Source organism: Fringilla coelebs (assembly GCF_963513975.1).
Source record: "Fringilla coelebs genome assembly, chromosome: 24".
In the NCBI taxonomy this organism is placed as follows: domain Eukaryota; kingdom Metazoa; phylum Chordata; class Aves; order Passeriformes; family Fringillidae; genus Fringilla; species Fringilla coelebs.
The window spans coordinates 3,474,046-3,501,576 of record NC_140050.1 but is presented as its reverse complement, the minus strand read 5'-3'; the positions used below and the strand labels follow the sequence as shown (position 1 = coordinate 3,501,576).

Genomic DNA, 27,531 nt, shown 5'->3' with positions numbered 1-27,531 from the left:
TGCTGTGTTTCCAGCCCTGGAAGTACTCAAAAAACATGTGGTGACATGGTTTAGTGGTGAACATGGTGGTGATGCTGGGGTAACAGCTGGACTTGATCTTAAAAATGTTTTCCTATATTAATGATTCTATGGTTCTGTGGTTCTCTGATTTTAAAGGCTCCTACTCATTCCTGCCTGCACTGGGACTGTTAGGACAAGAGGTCTGCATAGGAGTTTCCCAGACTTGTCCATGTGAAATGCAGCTTTAAAAATGCAGCAAGAAACCTGACAGCACAGAATGCAGCAGAAACGGGTATTGACAACACAATACAAAGCCAGGCTGGACTCTCAGTCAAAATCAGTGATGTAGCAGCACTGCTGTGTCTGGCCATAGTGGCTCATGGGGAGATCCCAGAGCTGTTCGAGGGTCTGGAAGTGTTAGATCCACACAAATGGCACAAAATCCACACAAACAGCATGTCTCTGTGTGCTACAGAAGCTGTAACCCCAAGGCACAGGAAGCAGAAGGGGCAGCCAGGCCATCTCCCCTGTGACACATCGACTCACAGACCGCACGCCTGCTCCTGACTGGGTGTGTGTGCAGCACAGATCAGGGGATGGATAACAGAGAGAGGGGGAATGTAATTACCCTGCAAAGAATAAATCACTTTAACGGTTCAGTTACTGAGATCACAGCAAGGCAGTGGCACAGCCTCTTAATTAATCTTCTGCTTTGCAGCCGGCTCCTGCCCCTGCACCATCTCCACCTCACACTGCCAGGCAAGGAGATGCCATTGGTGGGGACAACACTGGCCAGTGGTTTCTGGCTGAGCAGGTCCAGCAGGAGCAGCAGGGTATGACCAGGTGAGGGATCAGGGTGCTGTGGCTCCCAGGTTTGTGCAGGGTAACACCTGTGGTGGGCCTGGTAATGTGATGCTCCAGGCCTGTGTCAGCAGCAGCAGCAGCCAGTAACTCTGATTATTGTGAGGAATTGCTGGGCATGAAGCAGGGGCCTGGGGTTGCTGGAGGCCTGGGTCTGCTGCAGAGGAATGGCTGGTGTGTGAGGTCATGAAAGGAAAACACCCAATTCACCTTCACCTCCACAAGGCCCAAACCTCCCTGGCTCCTCATCCCCAGCACTGACCCCCTTCAGCCCCTTAACTCCCAACCTCTTCTCTGTGAATTGCAGCCCCATTTCTCATCCCTTCACAAACTGCTCTCTGAGCTCCCTCATCCTCATCAGAATAACCCCTTTCACAGGGATGCTCCCCTTATCCCTCAAAATGCCCCTCAGAGATTGCTCCCCTTTGACCCCCTCATGTTACTCCTCAGGGAATCGCCATTATCTCCAAACTGGTTCTCAGGGATTGCTTCTGTCACCCCCCCACATTGTTCTTCAGGGAACCTTATCCCCCAAAACTGCCCCTCAGGGATTGCTTCCCTCAGCCCCTGCCCCCCTCATTGCACCTCAGGAAATCACTCCCATTTCCTTGCTCCTCCTCCTCCTTTCACCTCAGGGATGTGCCCTCATCCTCCTCAGGGATTGCTCCCTCATCCACAAAACTGCCCCTCAAAGACTGCTCCTCTTGCTGCCCCTTCCACGTTGCTCCTCAGGGAAATGCTCCCTTTTCCTTAAAACTGTCCCTCAGGTTTGGCCCCTCATCATCTTCAGGGATTATTCCCTCATGGATCATCCCTTTACTCCCCCTCAGGGATTGCTCCCTCATCCCCAAAACTGCCCCTCAAGGATTGCTCCTTTGCCGCCCCCTCCATGTATCTCCTCAGGGAAATGCTCCAGGCTTCAAAACTGTCTCTGAGGTTTGGCCCCTCATCATCTTCAGGGATTATTCCCTCATGGCTCATCCTTTTATTCCCTTCAGGGATCACCCCCTCATTCCCAAAACTGTTCCTCAGAGACTGACCCTCACTTCCTCAAGGGTCGCCCCCTTTGTCCCTCAGACTGCCCCTCAGGGATAGTCCCTATCCTTTTCAGGGATCAGCCCTTCAGGGATCACCACTTTACTCTCCCGAAGGGATCGTCCCCTCATCCCCCAAACTGTCTCCAGGGATCGCCCAACAAAATTGCCTTTCTCATTCCTCCACACTGGTTCCTCAGGGTCTCATCCCCTCTTGCCCAAAAGTGCCCTTCAGGGATTGCTCCCCTCTGCTGCTCGTGAGGGAAATGCCCCCTTACCCTCAAAAGATCCCTCAGGGATCGCCCCCTCACTCCCCCGCGCATCGCCCTCCATCCTCCCCCTCCGTGCCGGCCCCGCCCGCCACCCCACGCCCTCTCCCCGCCCCGCCGCCGCCTCCGCCGCTCCCCCGTGCCCGGCCGGCGGCGGCGCCCGCCCCATGCGCCGCTGCTGCCCGGCGCTCTGCATCCGCACCGCCATCGACGCCACCGCCATCGACGCCACCGCCGACATCTCCGCGGCCCTCGTCCCCGTCCCGCCTGCCGCCGTGTCCCGCCCGCCGCTGCTGGTGCTGGTGCTGCTGCAGCGCCGCCCCGCGCCGCCCGCCCCCGCGGCCCCGCCGCACAAGATGGCGGCCGGAGGGAGCGGCGGCCCCGGCGGCCTCTCCTCCTCCTGCCCGCAGCCGCCGCCGCCCCCGCCGGGCAACGGGGCCGCGGCCGCCGCCTGCACCAACGGCGCGCCCGCCTCGCCGCCCGGCCTCACCTACAACCAGAGCGGCGCCGCCAACCCGCCGGCGGCCAGCGGTGGCGCGGGGGGCCCGGCGGCGGCGGGGGCAGCCGGCGGGGCGGGCGGTCCTGGCGGGGCGCTGCAGCGGGAGCCGGTGTACAACTGGCAAGCGACGAAGCCGACGGTGCAGGAGCGGTTCGCGTTCCTCTTCAACAACGAGGTGCTCAGCGACGTGCACTTCCTGGTGGGGAAGGGCCGCGGCTCCCAGCGCATCCCGGCGCACAGGTGGGGCGGGGGGCGCGGGGATCCCACGCGTGGGGATCCGGGAATGCGGGAGGGATGAGGGGTGTGGGGGCACCCAGCCCCATGGCTCTGCGGGGTGGCCGCGGGTCCCGGGCCTCGGGAGGGTCGTGGGGGCCGGCCCGATGGGCCTGGGGGCGTCCCCTCACTCTCCCTACACTGATAAAGGGAATCGCCCGTTTATTTGAAAAAAGTGCCCCTCAGGCATCTCTCCTCCTCCTCCTGTCAGGGATCACCCTCCCAACCCCCAAATTGCCCTTCGAGAATGGCTCGTCTTTCCCCCGCCCCCCGTTATTTCGTGAGGGAATTGCTCACATATTCCCTCGGAGCACTGCATCCTTATCCCCCTCACTTCCCATCAGAGATGGCTCTCCTCACCCCTCTATTTTGTTCCTCAGGGAATCACTCCCTTATCCCCCAAAACTGCTTCTCAGTGATTGCTTCCTTTGCTCCCTCGTGTTTCTCCTCAGGGAAGTGTCCCCTTATCCCCCAAAACTGCCCCTGAGATATTGCTCCTTAGGGAATGTCTCCTTATTCTCAGAGCAGTTCCTCAGGGATGGCCCTTCATCCTCTTCAGGGATGATCCCTTCGCTCTCCATCGGGGATGGCCCCTCATCCCCAAACTGCCCCTCAGAGATGGCCCTGGGAGTGCCGTGGCTTCTCCTGCAGCCTCGGGTGGTGGTGTGCCATCGAGTGGGGTACAGGGGTGCAGGGTTTGGGCTGCTGCACCTCCCCTGTGAGGAGAGAAAAGGGGGTCATATAACTGCACCCCACATTTCACCCCCTGCTCAGGGACACGTCCTGAGCATAGCACCCCCACTGTGGTCAGTCAGTGCTGCCCCAGATCTCTCCCAGCCTTGGGTCAGTGTAATGCCTCTCCTCAGAGTCACCAGCTCAGGATGCATCCAGGGTTTGGGTGAGAGTGTTTTTCCCAGCGGGATGGAGTGAGTGGGACAGGCGCAGCATGGAAAACCCCACATCCCTGGGTTTCACTTGGAAGTAACCCTTGGTTTGGTGGGAAGCAGAGGAGAGGAGTAATCTCCCTCATCTGCCTGATCCCTGCTGACAGAGACCACCAAAATCTGTGAGAGCATTGGGGATGGAAATGAAGGAACAATAATTTGATTTAATTTCAGGTGGAACATTTTAATTTAAAAATGACCTTTATTGGATCTTTTCTGAAGCCCTGTGTTTTGGGGGTTAATCCACTACCATGAAGAGCTGTGTTGAGAATGACACCTGGGCCTGAATAACCTGTGGTGGTTAATGCTTAGGGCTGAGCTGCCATTTAAGAATTTGCAGCTCAGAGGAGCTGGGAATTGTGGAGCTGGGAATCGCCTCCACCTGGATGATGCAGATCTGATGTGGCTGATTGACATTCAGCTGGTTCCTTGGGGGAGCTCCAGTGAATCCATGTGTACCACCCTCTTCCTCCCAAGGAAGAGCTCAGAGATGGAACCAACTTTAATTGGTGAGGGAGGTTCCTTGGTGTGCCTGGAAGTGGTCCTTGGCAAAGGGAGCCTCACTCCAAACAGTTTCAAACTATTGCTTTTCTCCCAAGTGCTCATGTTACTGGAAGTTCCCCCTTTAGATTTCCCCCTTTTCTCTCATTTTTAGAACAAACCACGCTTGTTCTAAGCTGGTTTTAGAGTTTAGGGTGTCAGCTTTGCTCTCTCATAATTTGAAGCTTAATTAGTATTTGGGTAAGCTTAGTCCTGTCCTGAGAACTAGGCTTGGTGGGTGGGGACAGGTGGTGTTCAGCCCAGAAATAAATGGAAAATAAATGAAGCTTTGGGAAAAAAAAAAAAATTGTCCCCGAAGTGAGATGCTGCTTAATTGCTATGAAATTCATCTGGTGCTCTGGGTGGTAAAGATAGAATGGAGTGTGTCATGGTGTGACATCCCACCTCAGGATTCGGGAGATTTTACTAAAAACTTGTCCGTGTGATGTTACAGCTGGGATATCCTGGTGATTTATGAAGTGCTGTGGTTATTTCAGAAATAAGAGAGCCTAAAATAAAACCACCCAGACCCCTTCTGTCTCAGTTCTCCCACAGCAGCACAACAGCAGAAGATACTTTGTGTTGGAATTGAGTTGTAAAGCAGCCATGGGTTCAATTGGAGAGGTGCTGTTTTGCCTCAGTGACCAGGGCCGGTGCTGGTGCTTTGTGAGATGTCTGAAATCATAAACTCGTGCAGTTATTAATGCTGGAAAACACCGTTAAGATCATCAAATCCAATCATCAGCCCAGCACCACTATATTCACCAACAGACCATGTCCCCAAGTGCCACATCCATGGTTTTTGAACACTTCCAGGGATGGTAACTCCACCACCACTCTGAGCAGCCCATTCCAATGCTTTACAACTTTTTCTGTAAAGACATTTTCCCTGATATCCAATCTAAACCACCCCTGGCACAATAGTGCACAGCTCCCAGGTAAGTATTTCTGCAGTCTGGTTTAATTGTGTAAATTTTTAGACCAGGCCAGGTACCAAGCATGGCTGCAGGAGGAGCAACTCCTAAATAGGGTTCTTGGACAGCTCCTTGTGGTGCCATGAGGAGTGGTCTACAGCACCCTGCCTGTCATCCTCAATATGACTTCATGGTGTGCAGGGAATGGCTTGGGAAGCATAAATAATCCAAGAGATACAGTCCTGTGGGAGCTGGAAGTGATGGTGCAGGTGATTCCTGGTCTGTCTCCTGGATGGAGCTGAGGGAATGTGGAGGGTTTGTAGGTTGAGGTAATGAAGTGGTGTGTGCCCAGTGAGCACAGGTGATGTTGTCCACAGGTGCTGGTGCTAGAAGAGGTTTCTGACAGAGCTGTAGGTTCAGGTGTGTTTCTGAGTGCACCTAGAAAATTCAGTTAATGGCTATAATCTGAAAGGAGGGGAGATTTTAGATTAGATATTGGGAAGAAATTCTTCCTTGTGAGGGTGGGCAGGCCCTGGCACAGGGTGCCCAGAGCAGCTGTGGCTGCCCCTAGATCCCTGGCAGTGCCCAAGGCCAGGTTGGCCAGGGCTTGGAGCAGCCTGGGACAGTGGAAGGTGTCCCTGCCATGGCAGGGGGTGGCACTGGATGAGCTTTAAGGTCCCTTCCCACCAAAACCAGTCTGGGATTCTGTGGCTCAGCAGTTCGTATCAAGCCACAGAAACAGACAAAAGAAACCTCACAGAGCAGCTAAGAGCAAACATTCATTTTTGAATATTTGAGAGCCCAGTGTGTAGATAAATGGTGGGAATGGGTTTGACTGAAGGGTCACCTGTCCAAGTATCTGCAGCCCTGAGAAGATCAGGTGTTTCCCAGCTGGAGGAGGCTCCAGACCCCTGTGGAAGTTCCTTGCCTACCCTGAAGCAGGCCCTGTCTCTGAGCCTTCAGCTCATTCCCTCTTGCTGCTGAATCAGCCATGAAGAAGATGGGATGGCCTTAATTTTTTTTTATTTCAAGGCCAGGCCAAGCAGCTGCCTCGAAGCTTCACGGCACCAGCATGGCCAAGGTCAACGCATTGATTAGATCCAGCAGAAAGAGGGAAGGGTTTTTTGTCTTTTGATCTGCTTAATCAAGCACAGTATCAATGGGATTAGAAATGTCTAAACCTCATCAGCCAGGAACTGCATGGGTGTCATAATTAAACTTGTTAATTGGCCAGAAAACAAGGGCCCAAGAATAAGCAGGACAAGCATGTGTGGGGATGCAGCCTTGTGTGTGCTCCAGCCTGGGAGATCTACAGCTTGGTGACAGCCTGAGTAAGATTCTGGCTGTTGTTTCCAGGAGTCTCTTCTGAGCCCATCCTGTCTTTTCTCGGGCATGTATTCAGTCACAGTTCCTGCATCCCATAGATCCTGCTCCCCTGCAGGGCTGCTCCTGCCTCCTGTTCCTTTTACCCAGGGTCTGCATCCTTTGCAGCCAGCACACCTTCAGCAGCAGCAGCTTCGCATCACCTCTTGGTGTCACCGAGCTCCAGCATGTCATGTGTTGCTGTGTTCCTGTGCCAGCTCTTCTGGAATAGGTATTTTAAGGTTTCTCTGCAGTGGTGCAGATGGAGGAGGGAGCTGTTCAGCAGCAGTGGGGTAGTTGTGGGTTTTGAGTGGTTTCTTTTGTTATTGGTGTTACTGTAGTGCCTGGAAAGGGAGCAGTACTGGTGGGTGTGCAGATGAAACCAGGTGACAAGTGGTGCCAAGGTGATGAAGCAGTGAAAGTTGTGTCAGGAAACAAAATAGCAGAAGGAAAGACATTTTCTTGCAAGCCTTCCACAGCCTGTAGTCAGCTTTGGATCCTTTTGAAGACAAATTAACCTCGAGGAAGTTCCTGTGACTCTTCCTGCTGACAGTCAGTTTACTTTGGCTCTTCCTGGTGCAGAGGGGATGAGGAGAAATCAGCTGTTGCTTTCTTAATTCTTTAGTTCTGTTTCTGCTTATTTCTTTGCCTCCTTTCAGTAGTCCACTCTGTTTTGGCCACAAAAGTGTTTAAAAATAGCCCTCTGTTGGATTTTCCCATGTAAAACAAACCCCATCTCTTCCTCCTGCAGACCTGCATGGTTGGGGGAAGCTGGTGGATGGTGTAGGAGGAGTGGTGAGCATCCCTGCTTTTCCTGGAGTGTCTTTAGAACAGCTTAAGAAAACACTGGAGAGAGAGAGAGGGATTTTCTTATGTTAATTATGTTCTCTAAGTGTTTTAAGAGAACTTCAAATGTGGAGTTCTGGGTTTCTCTGGCACCTCCCGGGATCCTATTAGGGCTCAGCAGTTTACAAAATCTAACTGATTTGTTCCCGACTGAAATGGAAGCAAACATTTGAGAGTTTTTTTAAATGAATGCCCTTTTCAAATAGCTTCTGAAAGCTCTTGCTCATTGAGAACCTGTACTGTGCTGGCTGTGAGAATGAAAATTTGAGAGTGCAATTAATGTTATGTTAATTTTTAGTATCAGACAAAGCTGGCAATTGTTTTGCCACCATCGCTGCTTTTGGAGGAACAAGGATTTTTGTTTCTTCTGGCAATTCTGGTATTGTGAGGAAGGTTTTTATTTTTCTTGACATTTTTCTTGAGAATGGTTTGACAGAAATATGCATGTGTGTACTTTTTTGTAACCACTGTGGTTTGTCCCGAGCTCCCTGAGCCCATCAGGAACAATGAGGTGGCTCGTCACTCCGTCACAGCAAATGAGCCTGACGCATCCATGGAGCTTCACTCCATTGTATCCCTGGGAAGCCTCCTCTGGATGGGAGGGGAGGGAAAAGTGAGAAAATGAAAACATTGTTTAACTGGAAATTTCCTACTTTTAAAAGGTCATTTCCTGTTAAATCTGACTGAAATTCCCCCATAGTGCTGGACTTGGGCTGGAGGTTTCTGCCCCATGCCTGCTGTCTTCTGTGGATTTCTGCCTGCAGTTCTTGCTGCTTTTCTGGAAGTGTGCATCAAACCACCGCAGCAAGAACCTGGAATATTCCAGCTTTTTTCTTTTCCTAGTTGGTAGAGAAGTGGTTGTAGTCATCTCCTGCAGCCTGGGCTGCTCTGCTTCCCTTCTGTGCTGTGTTGTGACCTTCAGTTTAACTTCAGGGAGCTGCATGGTGGCAGACACAGGAATCCTTCATGGCAAAAGCTCACCTCTGCATTTTTGAACAAGAAAATTTTCGAAATGGCTTTCTAAGTCCTGAGGCAGGTACAGTAGTTTAAATATACACAGTCCCCTCAGCAGCCCAGGCCTGGGCCTCCTCCTAAAACAGATGATGTCTGTTGGGGGGGAGGATCATCTTGTTTGCATGGGAGTGCTGGTACATAATTTTTGATCTCAAGCCTGTTTTGTGCAAGTTCCTGCTTTCAGTCTCTTTAGAGCTGATTACATCCTTCTCTGTGCCAGTATTACCATGTAAGCTCCCAGTAGTGCTAAGGTTTGTGCTGGTTTGTTCTGAGGGAGGTTTGTTCTTCCCTCTGGGCTGAGCCCAGAGCAGGTTATCCATGGAAGCTCTCAGCAACATGGGGAGGGCAGCTCCTGTGCCAGGGCTTGGAATCTGCAGCTCCTAGTGCAGTTTTGTGTTTTGGGAGCTTGCTCTGCCATCACCAAAGATGTGTGCCTGGGCCTGTGGGTAGTGTGCAGTGACAGGTTTTCCATAAGTGTTTCCACTAGGTGACTGTGGGGAATTGCAGCAAGACTTGGGCTCTGATTCCTGGAAGAACTTGAACTCCTTAGCTCTGCTGTTTCTTTGCTTCTCAACCTTGGGATGATACATAGGCTCCTACAGGGACTTTGCAAAGCATGTGTATTCTATTCCATAATTCCCAAAATCTGGCCTTTGGGGAACCATTCCTGTGCTGGATGCCAGGACAGGGCTCAGAAGGAAGTTCCTTGCAGCTTTGGTGCTTTGCAGTTAAGGAGCAGCAAGCCTGACCCTCCCTGCTCTTGCAAAACACTTTTGCTTTAACTCCACAAATGATTTGCCTTCCCTGAGGGTGGCTTTGGGGCTAAGCAACCAGCCTGGGACTTTTTTTGAATATAAATATGGTTTAACATAAGGTTTTATTTGCATGTTTGTTTTTTCCACGTTAGGTTTGTGCTGGCCGTGGGCAGCGCTGTCTTCGATGCAATGTTTAATGGTGGGATGGCCACAACCTCCACAGAGATTGAGCTGCCTGATGTGGAGCCTGCTGCCTTCCTAGCTCTGCTCAAGTAAGCTGCTTCTAAAGCACAGGGTAACTGGGATGCACAGATTTAGTGTAGCAAAAAATGTTTTTAATGAAAACAGGGAAGTATTTGTAGAGCTGAGATTGTTAATTTCTAAAATGAAATGCCTCTTTGAACTGTTCAACAGTATTTAAATGCTGGTGTTAAATCCCTGTTTTCTTGAGTAAAAGTCTACTGCATTAAAAAAAATTATATATATATGTATATATATATATATATATATATATAAAAATATATAATACTGGCCATTGTGTTATAGTTTCTTATTCCCTAATTGGTTTGGTTTCATCCTAATGCTCTTTGAGAGAAGAGGGGAAAAGTGATCTTTTGAAAGCTCTGTGGGTTACAAACACTTGGAGCTTGTTTAGGTCATGAGCAAGTTGTAACAGGTAAGCAGGGGTGTGTAATAAATCTCAGCCATTCCATGTGCTATCAGCCTTTGTGTGGGTTTTATCCCTCTTTTGGAGAGCTGGGTTTGAATTTACATTTCCAGTGTGTATTGCAAGTCTGTGTGCTGGAGGAGGAGGAAGAAGGGGCTGTAACATCCTATTCACCAATTCCTTTAAGCTTGGCTGGTGCTGTACAACATCCAGCAGCAATCCTGAATGGATGCTGGAAAGTCATTGTCCTGTTTCTATAGGATTTCTGTAACCTACTTCCAGGGATTTCCAGTCCTGTGCTCTCGACATGTTCCCCACTTGCTTCCTACTGGGAGCAGTCACTATATATAGCTCTGGCACACTTTTTGCTTTACCTTCAGAAAGTGCTTTGGTTGTGCCTGTGCTGTCTTGGAATATTTTAAAATTGATCTGGGCTCGAATTAAAGGCCAGAAATAATTGGGAGCCCTGAGCCCCTTCCCCTTTGGCTTGCTTTAAAGCAGACACCAGCACGTGGGGAATCCCTCTAATTGGTGTGTGCCTATCAGCCATGTGGATCTCTCTGAAGTGCAGAGCTTGTAACTATCTTTAAATCTTTGTGAGGCCTAAATATCCAGTGAATTAGAGGCAAAAATCCTGATGTTTGCCTGCCAGTGCTGAGATTTCAGCACTTGATTAAACAGAGTGATTTCAGAAGAGAACCCATCATCTCAAAAGACAAAGTGATGACTTTAGGTGGATTTCAACAGAAATATTTACATATTTTTATGGAAGAAGTCATTGGTGGATTACCTCAGTGCTTTTGAGCTCTGCCCATGGACATCTTGGGTGCTTAAATCTAGAAATTGATTTTAAAATTGCTTTTAAAATGCTCAGAGCTTGTGCCAGAGGAAGCTGCTTTCTAGGACAGAGCTGACCAAGTATGTGGTATGAGTTCCTGGAGTAAAACCAGTCACTCCAAACACTGATCTGGAATGGCAGCTGATCCTTACATATGTCTCTGGACTTGGTCCAAGCCATGATATAATGGTGTAGGATCAGGAGCTTATCCAGGGACAGAGTGCCCATCCTGAATGTTCTGCAGAAGCTCCCATCTGGATGCTGGATTGTGATGGAGTTTGTGGGCTAATGACCTTTAATACATCTGCTGTAATTGTATTATTATTATTATTATTATTATTATTATTATTATTATTATTATTATTATTATTATTATTATTATTATTATTATTATCCCAAAGATGAGAACACATCTGATTGTCTGGGTTTACAGTCTAAATGTTCTTTTAAATTGATAGTGGGTTTTTTCACAGTAAATAGTTTTTTCACTCTTGTTCTCTCTCTTAGCACACACTGGACTGTGGTAAACAGAAATACTGACACAGTCGCTGAAGGAAACAAATAATTGGTTTTAGAGCCACTGTGTTCTTTTAATATTGGAATAGAAAAGATTGCTCAGTGCAAATGGGGCTGGGAAAGGGTGTGTGCAAAATACATTGATTAACCTGTGGCATGATGCTGCTATTGACAAATGCCCTGGAGCAGCACAAAGCCTGCTTTCAGCAGTGAGAGTGCTTCTCTGCCTGTGGGTCACACTGTTGATGCTTCCCTGAATGGCATCCTGGTCTTCTCTAGCTAGAGGAGCAGGAGCTCCTCTGCTGCAGATGGGAGTGCTGCCTGGCATCCCCCTGGAAGAGCCCTGCTGCTGCACAAAGCTTCCAGGAATAGCAGCCACACAACCTGCTGCTGTGTCCCCTTCAGAGAAATGCAGAGCAAAACATTGCTGGAGTTTCCAAAATATCCTGTGGAATAGGAATGCCAAGCACAGTTAACACAATATTGCATCTCTGTGCTTTCTGTCCTTGAGATCCTGACTGGCAAATGCTCCACTGGTTAAAGGAGATACAGTAAAAAAAACTGCATGAGCTGTTCAGCCTGGAGAAGAAAAGGCTCTGGGAAGAGCCTAGAGCCCCTTGCAAGGCCTGGAGGGGCTCCAGGAGAGCTGGAGAGGGACTGGGGACAAGGCCTGGAGGGGCAGGACACAGGGAATGGCTGCCAGTGCCAGAGGGCAGGGCTGGATGGGACATTGGGCAGGAATTATTCCCTGGCAGGGTGGGCAGGCCCTGGCACAGGGTGCCCAGAGCAGCTGTGGCTGCCCCTGGATCCCTGGCAGTGCCCAAGGCCAGGTTGGGCAGCCTTTGGGAGGTGTGGAAAGTGTCTGTGCCCATGGCAGGGGCTGGAACAAGACAGTCTTTAAGGTCCCTTCCAAGCCAAACCATTCTGGAATTCTGTGATAAGGGCTAACAGCAGTGCATCACTGATTTTACTGAGCTCAGCCTCAGTTCCTGCTGTTTCCGGTCAGTGAGTTCAGGTATTAGGGGGCTCAGGCAGGTTTCCTTTGTTTTTCACATCATGAATGTGCTTCCTTGTTTTGGCCTAACAGTGAAGGCTGGTGCTTTGCTGCAGCATGGCAGTCCTTGTTTTTCACTGCAGTTAACTCTTGCTTTATGCTCAAGTTACATTTTGAGCTGTACTTAAACATCTGTGTCATGAAATGGAACAGTTCAATCTGTGAAGTGAAGAGATGAGAAAGGGGAGTGTGGGTAAAGCACCTCGTGTGCAGTGGATGGGTATGTCCGAGTGCTTCTCAGCACTTCTGAATTAGTAGTGTAAAATGAAGTTTCTCTTCTGAAGGAGGCAGGCAAGATTGAGTCTTTGTCCTTGTTTATTCTAATTGAACCAAAAATATTAATTTTAAGGGATACCCTTGGCCAGAGACTGTTTTGGCCTGGTATAAGTGCTAGACTAAGAGCTCACTGGTGGTGAGATGCAAGGCAGTTTGAGCTGCTTCAGTGGAAATCCCAGCTGTTAAAAGTTATACTGTAAAATGTCTGCTAAAAAAAAAACCAAAACAGAGTCAGTGGATAGGATGTGAAAACCCTTCTACCTCTCCAATGGAGAAAATGGACCAGGATGACAGGCAGGGGCACAAACATCTTTTCTATGAATTGAAGGGGTTTTACCCTGTTATCTTAATTCACCACAGCAATGTTTTTTGCATGTTTTCAGATTTCTTTACTCAGACGAAGTTCAGATCGGACCAGAGACTGTTATGACAACACTTTACACAGCTAAGAAATATGCAGTTCCAGCCCTTGAAGCTCATTGTGTGGAGTTTCTTAAAAAAAACCTCAGAGCAGACAATGCATTCATGCTATTAACTCAGGTGAGTTTGTGATCATCTGCCTTCAGCAAGGTCCAGCACAGTCAGAAAATGGGAATTTTCTGGGTGTTCCAGAGTTGATCATCCAAAGTGGAGCAGCTCTGGGTTGTTTTGAATTCTTCCACACAGGAGTCCAGCACTGCCAAGCAGGTTCTTACAAAGGACAATATACAGCAAACGTTGCTGCTGTTTCAGATCTTTCTGTTTCACTGTGGCAGGTGGTTCCTTCCAGAGTGTGAGCTGGGGATGGAGTTAACAGGGTGGAAAGATTTCATCTGCCAAGAAGAAAAGTGGAATGAGAGGATTTCCGTGTGTTACAGAATCAGGACTGGTAATGCTGAGCTTTCTCTCAGTGCTGTGTCTGGCTGCTCAGCCATTCCTTGAAGGACTTTTGTGCAATACTTTTCCTGAAGTGGGGGTGAAAGAAAACCTTTTCATGAGTGCTTTGGTTTATTTTCCTGGGAGAGGAGCAAGGTGCTCTCTTCCTCAGCCTGTTCCAGCTCCACCTCCTGCACTGAAGGCTCACAGACCTGGAGTGTCAGAGCAGCTGTTCCTTGGCCCTGGGTCTGATCCAGTCTCTGAGGGTTGGGCTCCTCCACCTTCCACTTGACTCTTGAAGCAGCAAAGTAGGAAATAGTGTTTACAACTTCTGCTTACATTGGAAAAGATCAGACTTCATGTCCAGGTTGATTAAATGAGCATCACTCATCCCCATTTCCCAGCCCTATCTTCTCTCTCTGGTCCCTGTCACTCCCTCTCAGACAGCTGATGCCATATTGGTGACATCCTCAGTGCTGTCATCTGTATAGTGGAGTGTGGCACTGCCAGGGACACCCTGTTCTGGGTGCTGTAGGAATAAGAAACACACAGGTTTTGTGTGTGACTTTCTTTCCTTCAGGGAATGGGCAAACTGGAGTGGCTCTGGAGGGATATTCTGATCAGCCAGCTCAGGAAAGCTGCTGTGATGTCTGATAAATAGAGCTTGCAGAGGAGTTTCCCAGCTGCACTGAGTGGGGAACCAGCACACCCAGGTGGCCTGGCTCTGAGGGATTGCCTGTCTCACCCAGCATTCCTGTCTGCTGGACCTTTCCCCTCAGCAGGAATACAGCTGTCCTCAGGCTCTGGCTGTAGGTACCATGTGGGTGGCAGTTGTGCAGATATTGAAGCAGTTGTGCAGATATTGAAGCAGTGGTGGCCTGAAGCAGTCACTGCTGGGCTCTTTGCTCAGGATTAGGCAGGGATAGTTTTTTTTTAGTTTAAATATTTGGATCAGTTCTCAAAGTAGTTCCATGTCACGCTGCTGTTTGTAGACACTTGACACTGCTTAGGCTCAACTACTGCTGCAACACTCCATGCCTTATTCACACATCCTCTTAACCTGGCCCTTTTCCACATGCCATGAACAGATGAGGCAGCCCCTCACACAGGGGGGATCCACACTGCACTTCCCAGAGGCAGATTCAGGACTTGAAGGCTCTTGATTGGGCGATGGCAGCTAAATCTGTGCTCCCATCTGATGCATGGTGGGACAATTGCAGCTCCTTGGCTGCAGCTTTCCTGTTCTTTAGGTTCAGCAGTTGCAATCTGAAAGATCAGGAGTTGTTAGCCAGGGGCTAGGACAGATCTTTCCCATAGACTGAAGTTTTGGGGAGGAATCTTAGGCTAGCCCTTACCTCATGATGGGGTAGAGGTGTTGGCTTTTGGTGGTACTCCTTATGCAGAGATTTTTTGTGGCTTCCTGTGTCTCTGCACTTGAGTTTGTAGCTTTGGCAAGGTAATATTTAGGTTTATGGTGACTTCCTTACCGGTCACAAAGGTCCTTCTTTGGCAAAGGAGGAAGGTATCCTTGTGTTTCAGGTGCCAAAACCTAATTACTGCCTAGCATTCTTTTAGTGGCACTGAGGCACGTGAAATGCCAGATGGGGAAAGGCTTTCCTGATGCCTTTTGTTTGTGGCTGTTCATTCTGTATGATCATCAGTGATGATTCCCATCTAGTTTTATGTTCACTATTTCTCTGTATCAAGTCTGAGACGTTTGAGGCACGTCTTGCTTGAGAAATGTGCCTGATCTTGATGACTGGCTGCACCTCACTGAAAGGATCTCTTCTCACAGCCCTCTTGTTTCTGGTCCTGCAGTGTGAAAACCTACCTGTTATCTGCTTTCACTGCATCAAACCAACACCCTCTTCAGTAAATTACAGACCTGAGATATATCTTGTACAAGGCATCACCCAATAGTCTTAAGATCATGGACCTGAGATCCCAGGTGGATCCCCAAACCTCCTTTTGTGTGTATCTGCCCAATCTGCTGCTGGTCCAGCAGCTGTGTCACTGTCTCAAGCAACTGCTGATCAGTGGCAGAAATATCAGAGGCAAACAGCTTTCCTAATTGATTGTGCCTCATAGTGAGCTGTGATCCTCTTTCATGCCAGACATACATCCAAGTGTCACTTTGATCAGCAAGGAAATAAAGCCTGCCTGGAGCTGCTGTGCGGGAGAGCTCTGTGAGTGTAATTGAAGTCCTCACGTGTCCAAAGAGCCACTACAGTAGTAAAGTCTGAGTCAGTCACAGTTCTTGATGCCAAGAGTGTAAAGGCACTGGCAGCCCTCCAGCCCCTGGAGCAGGTGACAACTGCTGAAGTTTCCCTGGGCCCTGAGAAGTTGTTGTTTCAGCTTCCTGCACTTGAGGTCTCAGCACAAAGATTGGCCTTGCTGAGCTCTGTGTGCCACAAGCAGGGGTGAAGCAGAAGATGCTGGAAGGCACCTCCTGAGTGATGGAATTCCCAGCCCAAAACATGAGTTTCAAACCTTACCTGTGGCAGCGAGTTCAAGTCTGGTGTATTCTTGTTATGTGTGAAGTCAAGGCAGTTTCTTCCTAAACAACAAAACCAAAGCGCTGAAGTAAGAGGTCATTTAGTGTTTTTTTGTGTGTTCCAGCCATTTCTGCTTATGCTGGGCACAGGGCTGCTAACACGTGGCAGTCCAGGGTGATCTGAAGTGGCAGCAAAATTGTTACAAGACTTCACTTAAGTTGGGCAGAGAAATTCTGTGCAGCTCTCCAGGCTTTTCTTGGAATAGTAACCTATTTTGGGACAAATTCTTTAAGGTAACTGGATTAGAGTAGCTGTTTCTGTGCAAAACATGGAAATGCACTAAGCAGGCTGTGTACCCTGTAGGGCTCCCCAGGACACACAGGCACTGCTGTTACAGCTTCTTCTTGCTAATGCACTAGATCAGTGTGGCTGTTCTTACAGAATAAGCTGCCTCTGCATTATTCCTAGAGCAAGCAGGCCTGGAGTCACTGGGCAAAGCTTTCTTGTAAACAGAAAAATGAAGTAAAAATTGCCTGTGCTCAGCTGACAGGGTCAGTGTGGTGCTGGAGAGCACGATTGGTGCCTGCACCCAGGCTGTGTTAAAACAAAGACGTGCCTGAAGACATGCACAGCTGAGCCAGGGCTGCTGCCAAACACAGAATTTTCTAGTGTTTGCCTTGTCATGCTTAACTGCTTGTGAAAGGCCCAGTGGATTCCTGGTGCAGTCAGGCATAGTATTGCTAATGAAGATGGGCTGTGGGAGGGGAAGGGGTGTTCTTAGAGTAAACTTTAAAATACCTTTTCTGTTAAAGATGCTCTTTCCTGCCTAGGCCCGGCTGTTTGATGAGCCCCAGCTGGCCAGCCTGTGCCTGGAGAACATAGACAAGAACACCTCAGATGCCCTCAATGCAGAGGGGTTTACAGACATTGACCTGGGTAAGCTCTTTTCCACCCCTCCCTCTCTCTCCCTGCTTTCATAACCAGCTTGTCTCCAAAGTTGTTACAGGTTAATAATGCTTGGCACTTGTGGCTTGGCTGTTCTGGAGCAATCAGTGGAGCAGTCTCTGGCACAAAGTGGCTGGAGACAGGGAATTTGCCAAAGAGTTTGCTGCCTTGCCTGCAGAAATACCCTGGAATCTGCTTACTTTGGTGCAACTTGAGTTTTCTGGGCATGACACAAAGCCTGCTTCCTGTGTTGATGTTGGCAGGTTTTGGGTGGGTGTAAACTTGCCTTTTTTTGTAGAGTTGGCTTTCTTCCCCAAGTCTTTGTCAGGTTTTGGAGCTAAAAAGGTGTTGTGTTTTTGGAAGCAAGGACTGGCTATTTTAATTACCATCTGCAGTTTCCAAACTTGCTGGGCACAGTTAATGAACATTAAAATTCAGGCTTTAACCTTCTTCTAATGAGATGGGCTGTGGAGGTAAGGCACGGGTCACCTTCTGGCTTCCATGCTGCTTGTTTCATCCAAATTTGACGTCAAGCAAGTTGCAATTCATCCTCCTGCACTTGCATTAACATGCCAATTAAATGGGCTCTGTTTGCTGCTCCAGTGAGTTCCTTGTTGATGGAATATTCAGATAAATCTTCCTCAGAGGCTGCAGGCAGCACTTTTGGGAGATGCTGTTGGTTCAGCCGCTTCCTCTTTTTCCGTGGCTGTGCATGGGGCACTCCTGGCGATGTGCAAGGGGCTGGTCTGGGGTTCAGAGCCTGAAGCTGTGCCTGTTGTCCTGCCCTGCAGACACCCTGGTGGCAGTGCTGGAGAGGGACACGCTGGGGATCCGGGAGGTTCGCCTGTTCAATGCCGTGGTGCGCTGGTCGGAGGCCGAGTGTCAGCGGCAGCAGCTCCAGGTGATTCCAGAGAACAAGCGGAAGGTTCTGGGCAAAGCTCTCTCCCTTATCCGCTTCCCACTGATGACTATTGAGGAGTTTGCAGCAGGTAACTCAACAAAGGTGTTTCTGGCAATCCTGGTCTTTGCTTTCCCTCAGCTACAGAGAGTCAAGTCACACGAAAGAGGGTTTTCTCTGTGTATGCTCTAGTGATTTAAATGTGAGATTTCCCCCACATTCCTCCCCATTTTCCCTCATTCTCCCCCTAAACAGCTGGAAAGGGACATTTCATAAGGGCCTGGAGTGACAGCACAAGGGGGAATGCCCTCCTGAAGGAGGGCAGGGTTAGACTGGATATCAGATGGAAATTCTGTAGTATAAGGGTGTGAGGCCCTGGCACAAGGTGCCCAGAGCAGCTGTGGCTGCCCCATCCATGGAAGTGTCCACAGCCAGGCTGGACAGGGCTTGGAGTACTCTGGGATAGTGGAAGATGTCCCTGCCTATGGCAGGGGGTGGCACTGGATGGGCTTTAAGGTCCCTTCCAACGCTCTCCTGTGATTCTGTGATTACAAAGTCTGAATGCTGTTTTCATCCATGCCCATTCACTCTTTTTAAAGCCTGTGGTGCTCCCCTGGGAAGAGCAGGGGGATCACAGCTGTGTTTGCTCTCACAGCATGGTTGGATGCTTTCTGTCCCATTCAGCTGAGAGCAAAGATCTAAACTGGGGTTCACCTGCTCCCCTTCCCAGCCATCCAGAGTGCTTAAACTACACAAAGCTGATGGAGTTGGCAAATAAATAGTGTTGATCATAGCCTGTTCCCAAAGAGAAATGGGGGCCTGTGGTGGTGTTGGCCCTGTCTTCCCAATGCTGTTCAGAGCAGAGCCCCATATCTGAAAAACTTTGAAAATGTTCTTTGAGCTGCAGGCTGGGTGTTGTTTAGTCTGTGTCTCAAAGTATTTTTCAAGTTTACATTAAGATTTTGATCCACAGAGATATCCAGCTCATTTCACAGCTTGGACTATAGATTGCCTTGTTTTCTTTTCTTTGCTTGTTGTCTTTCACTTCATCCTTTGGGGATTCCCCAGGGATTGGAAGCTGGCAATTGGCTTAAATAGTTTTCATGCTAAAAAGACACAGTGGAGCCATTTTCCAGACTGTAACTTGTTTCAGGCTGCAGTGCTGTGTACACAGGAGCAAACAGGGGCACTGACCCCTTCCTTTGCAGGTCACTTCTCAGGGCAGTGCTGGCATCAGCTGCTCAGTCCTTCATGTCCCTGTTCCCACGTGAGGAGGGCTGTTAGTAAGGAGAAAATATGAGCTTCAGACTTGGTCCCCCACTCTCTGCTTGGCCTGGCACAGCTGTGATGTGGCCTTAGGGAATGTGGATTTCTTCAGAAGGAGCTCACTCAGTGAAGCAGGGATCTTTGCATATTTCTGCAGATCTCATTTGTTTCAATCCTTCCTTGTGACCTTGTATTCATTCTCTCACTGGAAGGAAAGTGTTAATTTTGGCATGTTTGGGTTGAAGGCTTTGAGCTGGGAGTGCCCCTCCCCATGTTGTCTGTCACAAACTGCCTGTTCTCCTTGGACCTTTGTGCTTTAAGAGAAATTCTTAAGTTTTCTCCATCCACTTTAACCTAAAAGATGAACAAAACCCCCAAACCTGGGGGACTGCAATGATCAGCTGTTCCTTAAACAAGGAATTAACCTGGAATTCCTTCAGCTTTGTCCTTTTTCTGAGTGATTTCTGTGGTGATCACAGCAGAGACAGAGGAGGGAAACCTTTCCCCTCCACACCCCTCTCCCCCAAAAGCCAAGAAAAGAGGGAATTTCACAGCAGTGGTTTCACCAGTTCATTGTATAATCTGGTATCAAACGTGGGGTTTTGCATGAAGATGTTTTAACTGGCAAATGTGTCCCTCCCTCCCCTTAGAGCAGGTAATTTGAAACATTGCAGAAGTGAGTTGCAACAACACAGGATAAGTTCAGGCACATCAAGGAGGCTGATTTTTTGCTGAACAAAGTATCCAGAAGCTCATTTACCTTTGAGGACTCGACTTCCTTGAATTCTTGAGTCTCTCCCCATTGCATCATTGGACCAGGTTATGTCTGGGTAATATCATGCTGAATTTAACCAGCTACAAGTAGTTTTGGACCTACAAGGAGCTGGGCATTTGCTCCCCACGTTAAAGAGCATTTAACTGCTGTTGTTTCCCCAGTACTCAGTGGTCTTGTTTCTGTTCAAAGCCTTGTGCAAACAGCTGTAGAGGAGCTTTTGAGTGTTAGGCTAGCAGACTAATTTTGTCCAGTTTCACTTTTGAAAGTATTTCAAGTAGTTTGCAAAGATTGAGTTTAGCATCACTGAGTTGGTTGCCCAGAGCAGCTGTGGCTGCCCCTGGATCCCTGGCAGTGCCCAAGGCCAGGCTGGACAGGGCTGGGAGCAGCCTGGGACAGTGGAAGGTGTCCCTGCCATGGCAGGGGATGGCACTGGATGGGCTTTAAGGTCCCTTCCAACTCGAACCAATCTGTGATTCCGTGATCACTCTGGAAAAAGTGTCTTGTTACTGGGGAAAAGATGAGAACATGCTCCAGCTCTTGCTAAAATCATTAGCATTTTTCCCAAGGTTCTACAATAAAGGTATTCAAATGCAAGATGTGGATTAAATGCCTGAAGGAATGAGCTGAATCACCTTTGTCTTGAGTAAAAATACTCTTCAACTTTTTGAGTTGATGGTAACTGCATGACAGTCCCTCTCCCTCCTCCTCATGGTCCTCCATTGTGTCTGAACCACTGGTTTGAATGTTTGGAAATCCCTGACTCTTACCAATGTTGTCATTTCCAGAAGGAGCGGGGCAAGGATCAGCTGCATGCTTTTGGGTGTTTTTGGTAGCCCAGTGCATTTGGGCTCCACAGAGCTGGCCAGTTAATCACAGTTCCATGTTCCCTGAAGGCTCTGCAGCCCATGACTGCCCTGTGGCTAAAGGGGCAGCACCTTTGTTTGGGGTTTAGTATCCTGATGCACCACTGGGATCCCATCTGTGATGGGGGTTTAGTCTGCTCCCAGCTGCAGGTCAGGCTTGTTTCCCCATGAAAATCCCAGAGGGATTCATTCTGCTTATGCAGTTCTGAGGCCCTCAAGATCAGAAGGATCCAAAGCTGGTGGAGAGTGCCCAAAGGAGGGACACGGAGCTGGGGAAGGGGCTGAGGAGCAGCTGAGGGCACTTGGCTGGTTCAGCTGGAGCACAGGAGACTGAGGGGAGGCTCCTCGGGGGCTGCAGCTCCTGCCCAGGGCAGGCACAGGGGCAGGGGCTGAGCTCTGCTCTGGGACAGGGACAGGGGGCCAGGAAGGGCTGGAGCTGTGCCAGGGCTTGGCATGGAGCTCAGGGAAAGGTTCTTCCCCCCGAGGCTGCTGGGCACTGCCCAGGCTCCCCAGGGAATGGTGCCAAGGCTGCCAGAGCTGCAGGAGCTCTCAGGGCTGCTCAGGGTGGGGGTGTTGGGGTGGCTGTGCAGGGACAGGGGCTGCACTGATCATCCCTGAGGGTCCCTCCCGATACGGGACATTCCAGGACTCTGTGGTTCCCTAAGGCTGATGGCACCGCCCCTTCCCTCCCCTCTGCAGGGCCTGCCCAGTCGGGGATCCTGACGGACCGGGAGGTGGTGAGCCTGTTCCTGCACTTCACGGTGAACCCGAAGCCGCGGGTGGAGTTCATCGACCGGCCCCGGTGCTGCCTGCGGGGCAAGGAGTGCAGCATCAGCCGCTTCCAGCAGGTGGAGAGCCGCTGGGGGTACAGTGGGACGAGTGACAGGATCAGGTCAGCTCTTGCGCCCATTCCCACCCCTGGACTCGTGTTCCTGAGCTTTCCACTGCTCTAGCTCTAAACACTCAAGGTTCTGTGCTAGATCCTGACTTTCCACCATGTGAACCCCAAAGGGAAGGTGTTCTGCTGGGCAGAGCCATCCCCTGACGCACTGACCTGCATGTTGCTGCCACTTTGCATCTCTGTTGGCAAAGGTTTCCAGGAAACGTGGCTCCCAGCCCAGGCCTCCCTGGAAGGGGAGGGAAATAACCCCCCAAAGGCTTCCTGCAGCTTAGGGGCACATAAATGAGTTGTCGCCAGTTGTCCCCCTGCCATGATTTGTGGGGGACAGGTAACCAGTGGTCCATCAGGTTGATTCCCTGCTCCTGTGTCAGTGTGGCTTGTTGAAGCCCCTTAACCTCTCCTGTTGGAGAGAGGGGTTGGGGTAAGGTTCTGCTGACAGCCAGTTTGTTCAGACCTGAGCTTGTGGACAACCAGCAGAGCCCAGTTACAGTGACAGAGACTGGCAGGTGTGGCTGGAAAACGGCGCTTTGCAAGGCTTGTGTTCCCAAGGCAGAAAATGAGAGCAAGACAGGAGGGAATCAGGAAGCCTTGGGGTTCTTTCCTGCTTTGTGTTCATCATGGATGGAAGGGGACTTGCAGCAATTGAGCTCTTCACGACTTTTAAGACGGTTCTGTTGCACTGGAGCTGTTGGTGAGATCCTCTGGTCCATTCCCCCCTGGCAGTGGGAACTGCTGCCAGCTCCAAACACTTCCTACTCCCACCTCCCACTCACAGACATTTTGGAGTTTGGGTTTGACTTGAGGTTCAGCCTCTGCAGCATCAGGGTCAGTTCCAACACTGAATATTCCATGCTGGCCATGCTGGCTGCAGAGTTGAGGTTTCTAGTCTTCTGCAAACACTACAGGGCTAAAAGAGTTGGTGGACGGATGAAGAAATGCTGTTGGCAGCTTGGCAGACACTGAGGCTTCTGCTGCTTGAGAAGGTGGAGCTCTAGTGGGGCAAATACCCTTCCCCTTTTCCTTGGGCAGCAGGGATTCCTGCACTCAGGAGTGACTGAATCCTTATGTTTGCTCTTGGTAAATCTGGAATGCAGCAAATACCCAGCAGCAGGTGAACAATTCCCCAGGGCTCAGCAGTGAAATACCCAGTGGTGTTTGCTGGGCAGAGCACTGTGAGGTGGGCACTGCTCCACACCCCCAGGCTGCCCTGCCTGGGCCTGGCGGGCGTTTGGGGGTGCTGATGTTTTGTCACAACTTGGAAACACTTCCTGAGCCTGGACCCTGACATTTGGGATGGGATTGTGCAGCTTTGTGTTTCACACGAGCCCACTGGACCAGTCAGGGGTGTGAGTGTGCAGCTGTTGGTTTCTATGCAGGGTTTCACCTCTTAGTAAGGGCTGCACTGAAGTCTGGGTAGGTTTGATTAAATCAGAGATGTAAAATCAGCTCAAGTGGAGATATTTGTGTATCAGCTTTGTACTAGAGCAATACAGGAGTGGCAGGTTTGGACTGACTTTCCTGCTCTGTTCCTGCAGGTTCTCAGTAAACAAAAGGATATTTGTAGTTGGGTTTGGATTATACGGATCCATACACGGGCCAACGGATTACCAAGTAAATATACAGGTAATTCTCTCTGCTACCTTAAAAATCCTGGCTGTTTTAGGGGCTGACAAACACATTTTAGTGAATCTGTAACAAAACCTGAGGTTCAGAGGGACTGTGTGTGTCCCTGGCCAGGGGGGCTGGCAGATGTAGCAGGGGCCAGATGGGGCACTGGGGATCAGAAGGATTATTGCTCTTGATTTTATTGCACACGTCACTGCAGCATCTCCCCAGGTTTGCTTCCAGCTCTGGGGCAGTTGGGAGGCAGTTTGGGAAGCATCTGTGCATGATCTCCCACCCTGAGCAGGCTGGGAGAGGCTCAGTTGTCTCAAGGCTGTCATGATCTTGTCCAAAGAGCAGGTGGAGCCCGTGGATGCTCTGTGCCTGTTCTGGGTGGCTGTGTGCCACCCCAGTGTGGGTCACTGCAGAAGGACTGTCCCCAGGAGAGTCACTCCAGCACACAGGGCAGGTGTGATGAGCACAGGCTGTCAGCATTTCCTCCTTGATTGTCAGGGCTCATCCTGCTGCCCTGAACTCTGGGAGAGAAGCATCTAAGCACAGTGTGGGCTTGCAGTGTTCTGCCAGCCTGGGGGTGAGGAGGGGCTGTCTGGGACCTGAGCCCACAGCTCTGTGGTGAGCTCAGAGGGGCCCAGAGCAGCTGTGGCTGCCCCACCCCTGAAAGTGCAAGTCCAGGATGTGGCTTGAAGCAACCTGGGATAGTGGGTGGCATCCCTGCCCCTGGCAGGGTTGGAGATGGATGATCCTTAGGGTCCATCCCAACCCAAACGTGGGATTCTGTGATCATAGCATTGATGAGTGGCACGAGTAATGGACAGTGCAGTCATCACAGGGCTGGTCAATCTGGGAGTGCCTGGGGCTCAGCCTGCTCAGGGACACTCATGTGGGCAGTGTCCAGATGAAAGCTGACCCTTTCATGGGTGATCTGTGTTGCAGATCATCCACACAGACAGCAACACGGTCCTGGGGCAGAATGACACCGGCTTCAGCTGTGACGGCTCGTCCAACACCTTCCGCGTCATGTTCAAGGAGCCTGTTGAGATTTTACCCAACGTCAACTACACAGCCTGTGCTACTCTAAAGGTACCACCCGGGGTGGGGTGAGCTGCTGTCAGGTGAGGGCACCTGCTGGAGGTTGTCAGTGCAACCTGGGCCTTGCTCTGTGTCCTTCGAGGCCGGTGGAGCAATCTCCAAGGTCTCTGTGTGCCCTGCTGCTGCCATGAGCTCATTCACCCCCAGCATTCAGAGCTGGTTTTTGACTTGTCTCACAGCACTGAACAGGTGTTTCACTGGGGAGGGGATGGGGTGATTTTTTTGGTGTGGACAGCTGAACTGTCAGTCCTGCAGGTGTCTAATCCAGAGCCTGCTGCAGTGGCCTCAAAAAGTTCATATTTAGCTGTTGAGACCTGGTTAAATTAGTGTTAAATTCTGATAGAGATGGGATTGAGCTCAGAATACCTGAGGTGCAAATCCAGGAGGAAAAGGGAGGAACTGACATCCCCACAGCTCCAAACCCACCAGAGAGCCTGGGCAGCAGCAGGGTCCTGACCTGTTCTTGTCTTCCGTGACCCCTGCAGGGTCCAGATTCCCACTATGGAACCAAAGGACTGCGCAAAGTGATCCACGAATCACCAACAACGGGAGCCAAAACCTGCTTTACGTTCTGTTACGCGGCTGGGAACAACAACGGCACCTCCGTGGAGGATGGACAAATCCCAGAGATCATCTTCTACACATAGTGCCACTGCCAGCCCGCCCTGGACTCGACTCTTCCCTGTTGCCTCCCAAACTAAATCTCTGGCTGAGTTTGACCACACCAATTGGAGCCACACTAGCCAAAGGTCACAGTGAAATCATTTCAAAGCTCATGTTCTGCCTTGTGCTAGTGCTGCTGCTGCTCTCAGGTGCCAGGCCAGCTGGTGTCCCAGTGCAGCCCAGCTGGTGTCCCAGTACCATTTGTAGGTTGTCTGTGGCTTGTTGTTTTTCACCTCCTGATTAACCCTATCTAACAACGTGCGTTTTTTGGACTGTAATGAATGTAGATGCTTTGCCACCGGTCAGAAACAAGGCAACGAGTGGCTCTGGTTGTGGTTTCACTTGCCATGAGGAGATGGTCCTGCAGACAGACTCGGTCAGGGCTGGGTGGCCTCTGCTCTGCTCCAGCTCAGCAGTCCAGGCCAGACTGCAGGGCTTGGCCAGCCTGTGTCCAGCACCTTCCCTCCATCCCAGCAGCCTCAGCACACAGAGCCGCCTTCAAAAGTCATGGGAAGTGGCCTTTCCCCTGAGGCTTAGCTGTTCCAGCACTACACAGGCTTGGAGACCTCAAAGCTGACCTCCTCTGGAGGGACTGAGGTATTTTCCTGCTCTTCCCACCAATGTGTGACAATCTTCACCTCGGGCAGTTGGGGGCAGTGAGGTGACCTCCCTGCAGAGTGGTAAGGGGCAGCAGCCTGGCCGGGCAGCTCCTCCTGCATTGAGTCCCTGTGGTGCTGCTTCCACACCCCTGGCAAGTCCCAAGTGCTGGTGATGCTCAGCTGACCCCTGAGCAGCCCCAGCTCTGTTGTCACTGGTCGTTGTCCTTTGCAGAGTGCCAGGGTTTGTCAGTGGAAGCAGAAGGGCACCTGCCCCACCTGTTCCAGGGCACTCCTGCAGTTTCCATGCACGTTTCCATGCGTTTCCCTCTGTTCCTGTGCATTGCTGCCTCACCCCTGCTGCCCTGATGGAAGCAGGAGGAGAGGCTGGATGTGCACCTGCCTGTTACCTATAATTCAGCAGATGGACAAGGATTTACCAAATGGTTCAGGAAAAGATGGAATATTCTCTGTGCTGGTGTGTGTTTGCACGCTGCCTGTCGGCCAGGCACAGGAGGGGGATCACAAACATCACCTGTTGAGCTGTAGAGCTTGGTGACCTTGAAGATACCCCTTGTTCAGGGCCAGCTGCTTTTCCCCGTGGCTGTCACAGAGAGGGTGGCTGGTCCTGGACTGCCTGACCAGCCCTACCCTCACTGCCCACGAGTGAAGACCATGAGACTCTTCCTCCCCTCCTCTGCAGAGGAAGCTGGAATTAAGCTCAGCCTGGCAGAAAGACCAGAGCCACTGGAGTCTGCGTGGGACTGGCTGGGGTGGTGCTGCCTCAGGGCCCCTTCTCCAACCTCCTGCTCCAGCACACGGAGCCACTGCCACTCTCTGGGCAGCTGCTGCCACTGGATTTCACTGCTGGAAGTCGAAACCTGGCTGTCCTTGGCTGGAGCACAGCTTTTCCTCCTCCTGCTGCCCCAGCCGGGATCCTGGGGCTGTGCTGGCTGGAGTCTCCTCCTCAGCCCTGCAGCAGCAGCCTGGGAATGCCCTGCACCTCCTCACCAGTAGCTGTTAGAGATGCCCAGAGTGTGCTCTGTGCTCCAGGGAGATGGTGTGAGCTGTGTATCGTCAGCCTGCTTCCAGATGGGATGGTTCTAATATGGCCAGTACTAAAAAAATAGAAAAAAATCCCAACCTGGGTCCATGACCTGGTGACTAAACCCAGCTCTGTGCAATGCAAACGGTGCTGTGGGATGGATTCACAGCCCAGGCTCTGTGTCCATCAGGCTGTCTGTGACTGTGCCTGCTCCTGTCACCACCCCTCTCCCGTGGGTGGTGGCAATGTCACTGCTACCAGCCAGGGCCCGTGCTAGGGCTGCACCTTCCCAGGGGCTCTCATCTGGCTTCTGCACCTGGGGGTGTCAGGTACAGGTGCAAATAGTGGAATAATTGGAATTTGAGAGAAGCAGAGCTGAGCACTTGGCTCTGGGAGGAGCAGGGCTGGGCCAGGCCCTGCCCAGCTGCAAGGGCAGCCTCCCTGGCTGTTCCCTGGAAGTTCTGTTCTCATGATTATTTTGTTACGCAAATTCTCATCCCAAATCCCACCTTCCTGCCCTCCCTGCTTGGGGCAGGTCTGGCAGCTTGTCCTGTCACGGAGGGAGAGGAGTCAAACTCTGAACTACACCTGAGCAACTTCTGTTCTTATGGCTTTTCTGCAGTTTGATGCAATTCTGGCTTTTGTAGATAGATGAATGTAATTCCTTGTTGGACATGCCTGTTCCCAGAAGTATGAGCCATTCTGTTGTACCACGTCACCTTCCAGCAGAGCGGGCCCGGCCCAGCTCCTGTGCTATTTGATGAATGTATCCGATGCTCTCGTCCCGTGTTCACACTCTGCTTTTTGGCCAGCTTTGTGATTTGTAAATAGGAAAACAATAAAGACATGGAGGTT

At 50.6% G+C, this 27,531-nt stretch overlaps 1 protein-coding gene across 1 annotated transcript; it reads left to right on the top strand.

Annotated features, from left to right (window-relative positions):
• Positions 1 to 2,317: 2,317 nt before the first annotated feature.
• On the top strand, positions 2,318 to 27,531 carry BTBD2 (BTB domain containing 2). Its single transcript, XM_084220873.1, has 9 exons — positions 2,318 to 2,903; positions 9,464 to 9,583; positions 13,046 to 13,202; positions 16,843 to 16,948; positions 17,749 to 17,946; positions 21,459 to 21,651; positions 23,196 to 23,283; positions 24,217 to 24,363; positions 24,858 to 27,531. The coding sequence occupies exons 1-9, from the start codon at positions 2,332 to 2,334 to the stop codon at positions 25,017 to 25,019; spliced, it is 1,743 nt and encodes a 580-aa protein (XP_084076999.1). The 5' UTR covers positions 2,318 to 2,331; the 3' UTR covers positions 25,020 to 27,531.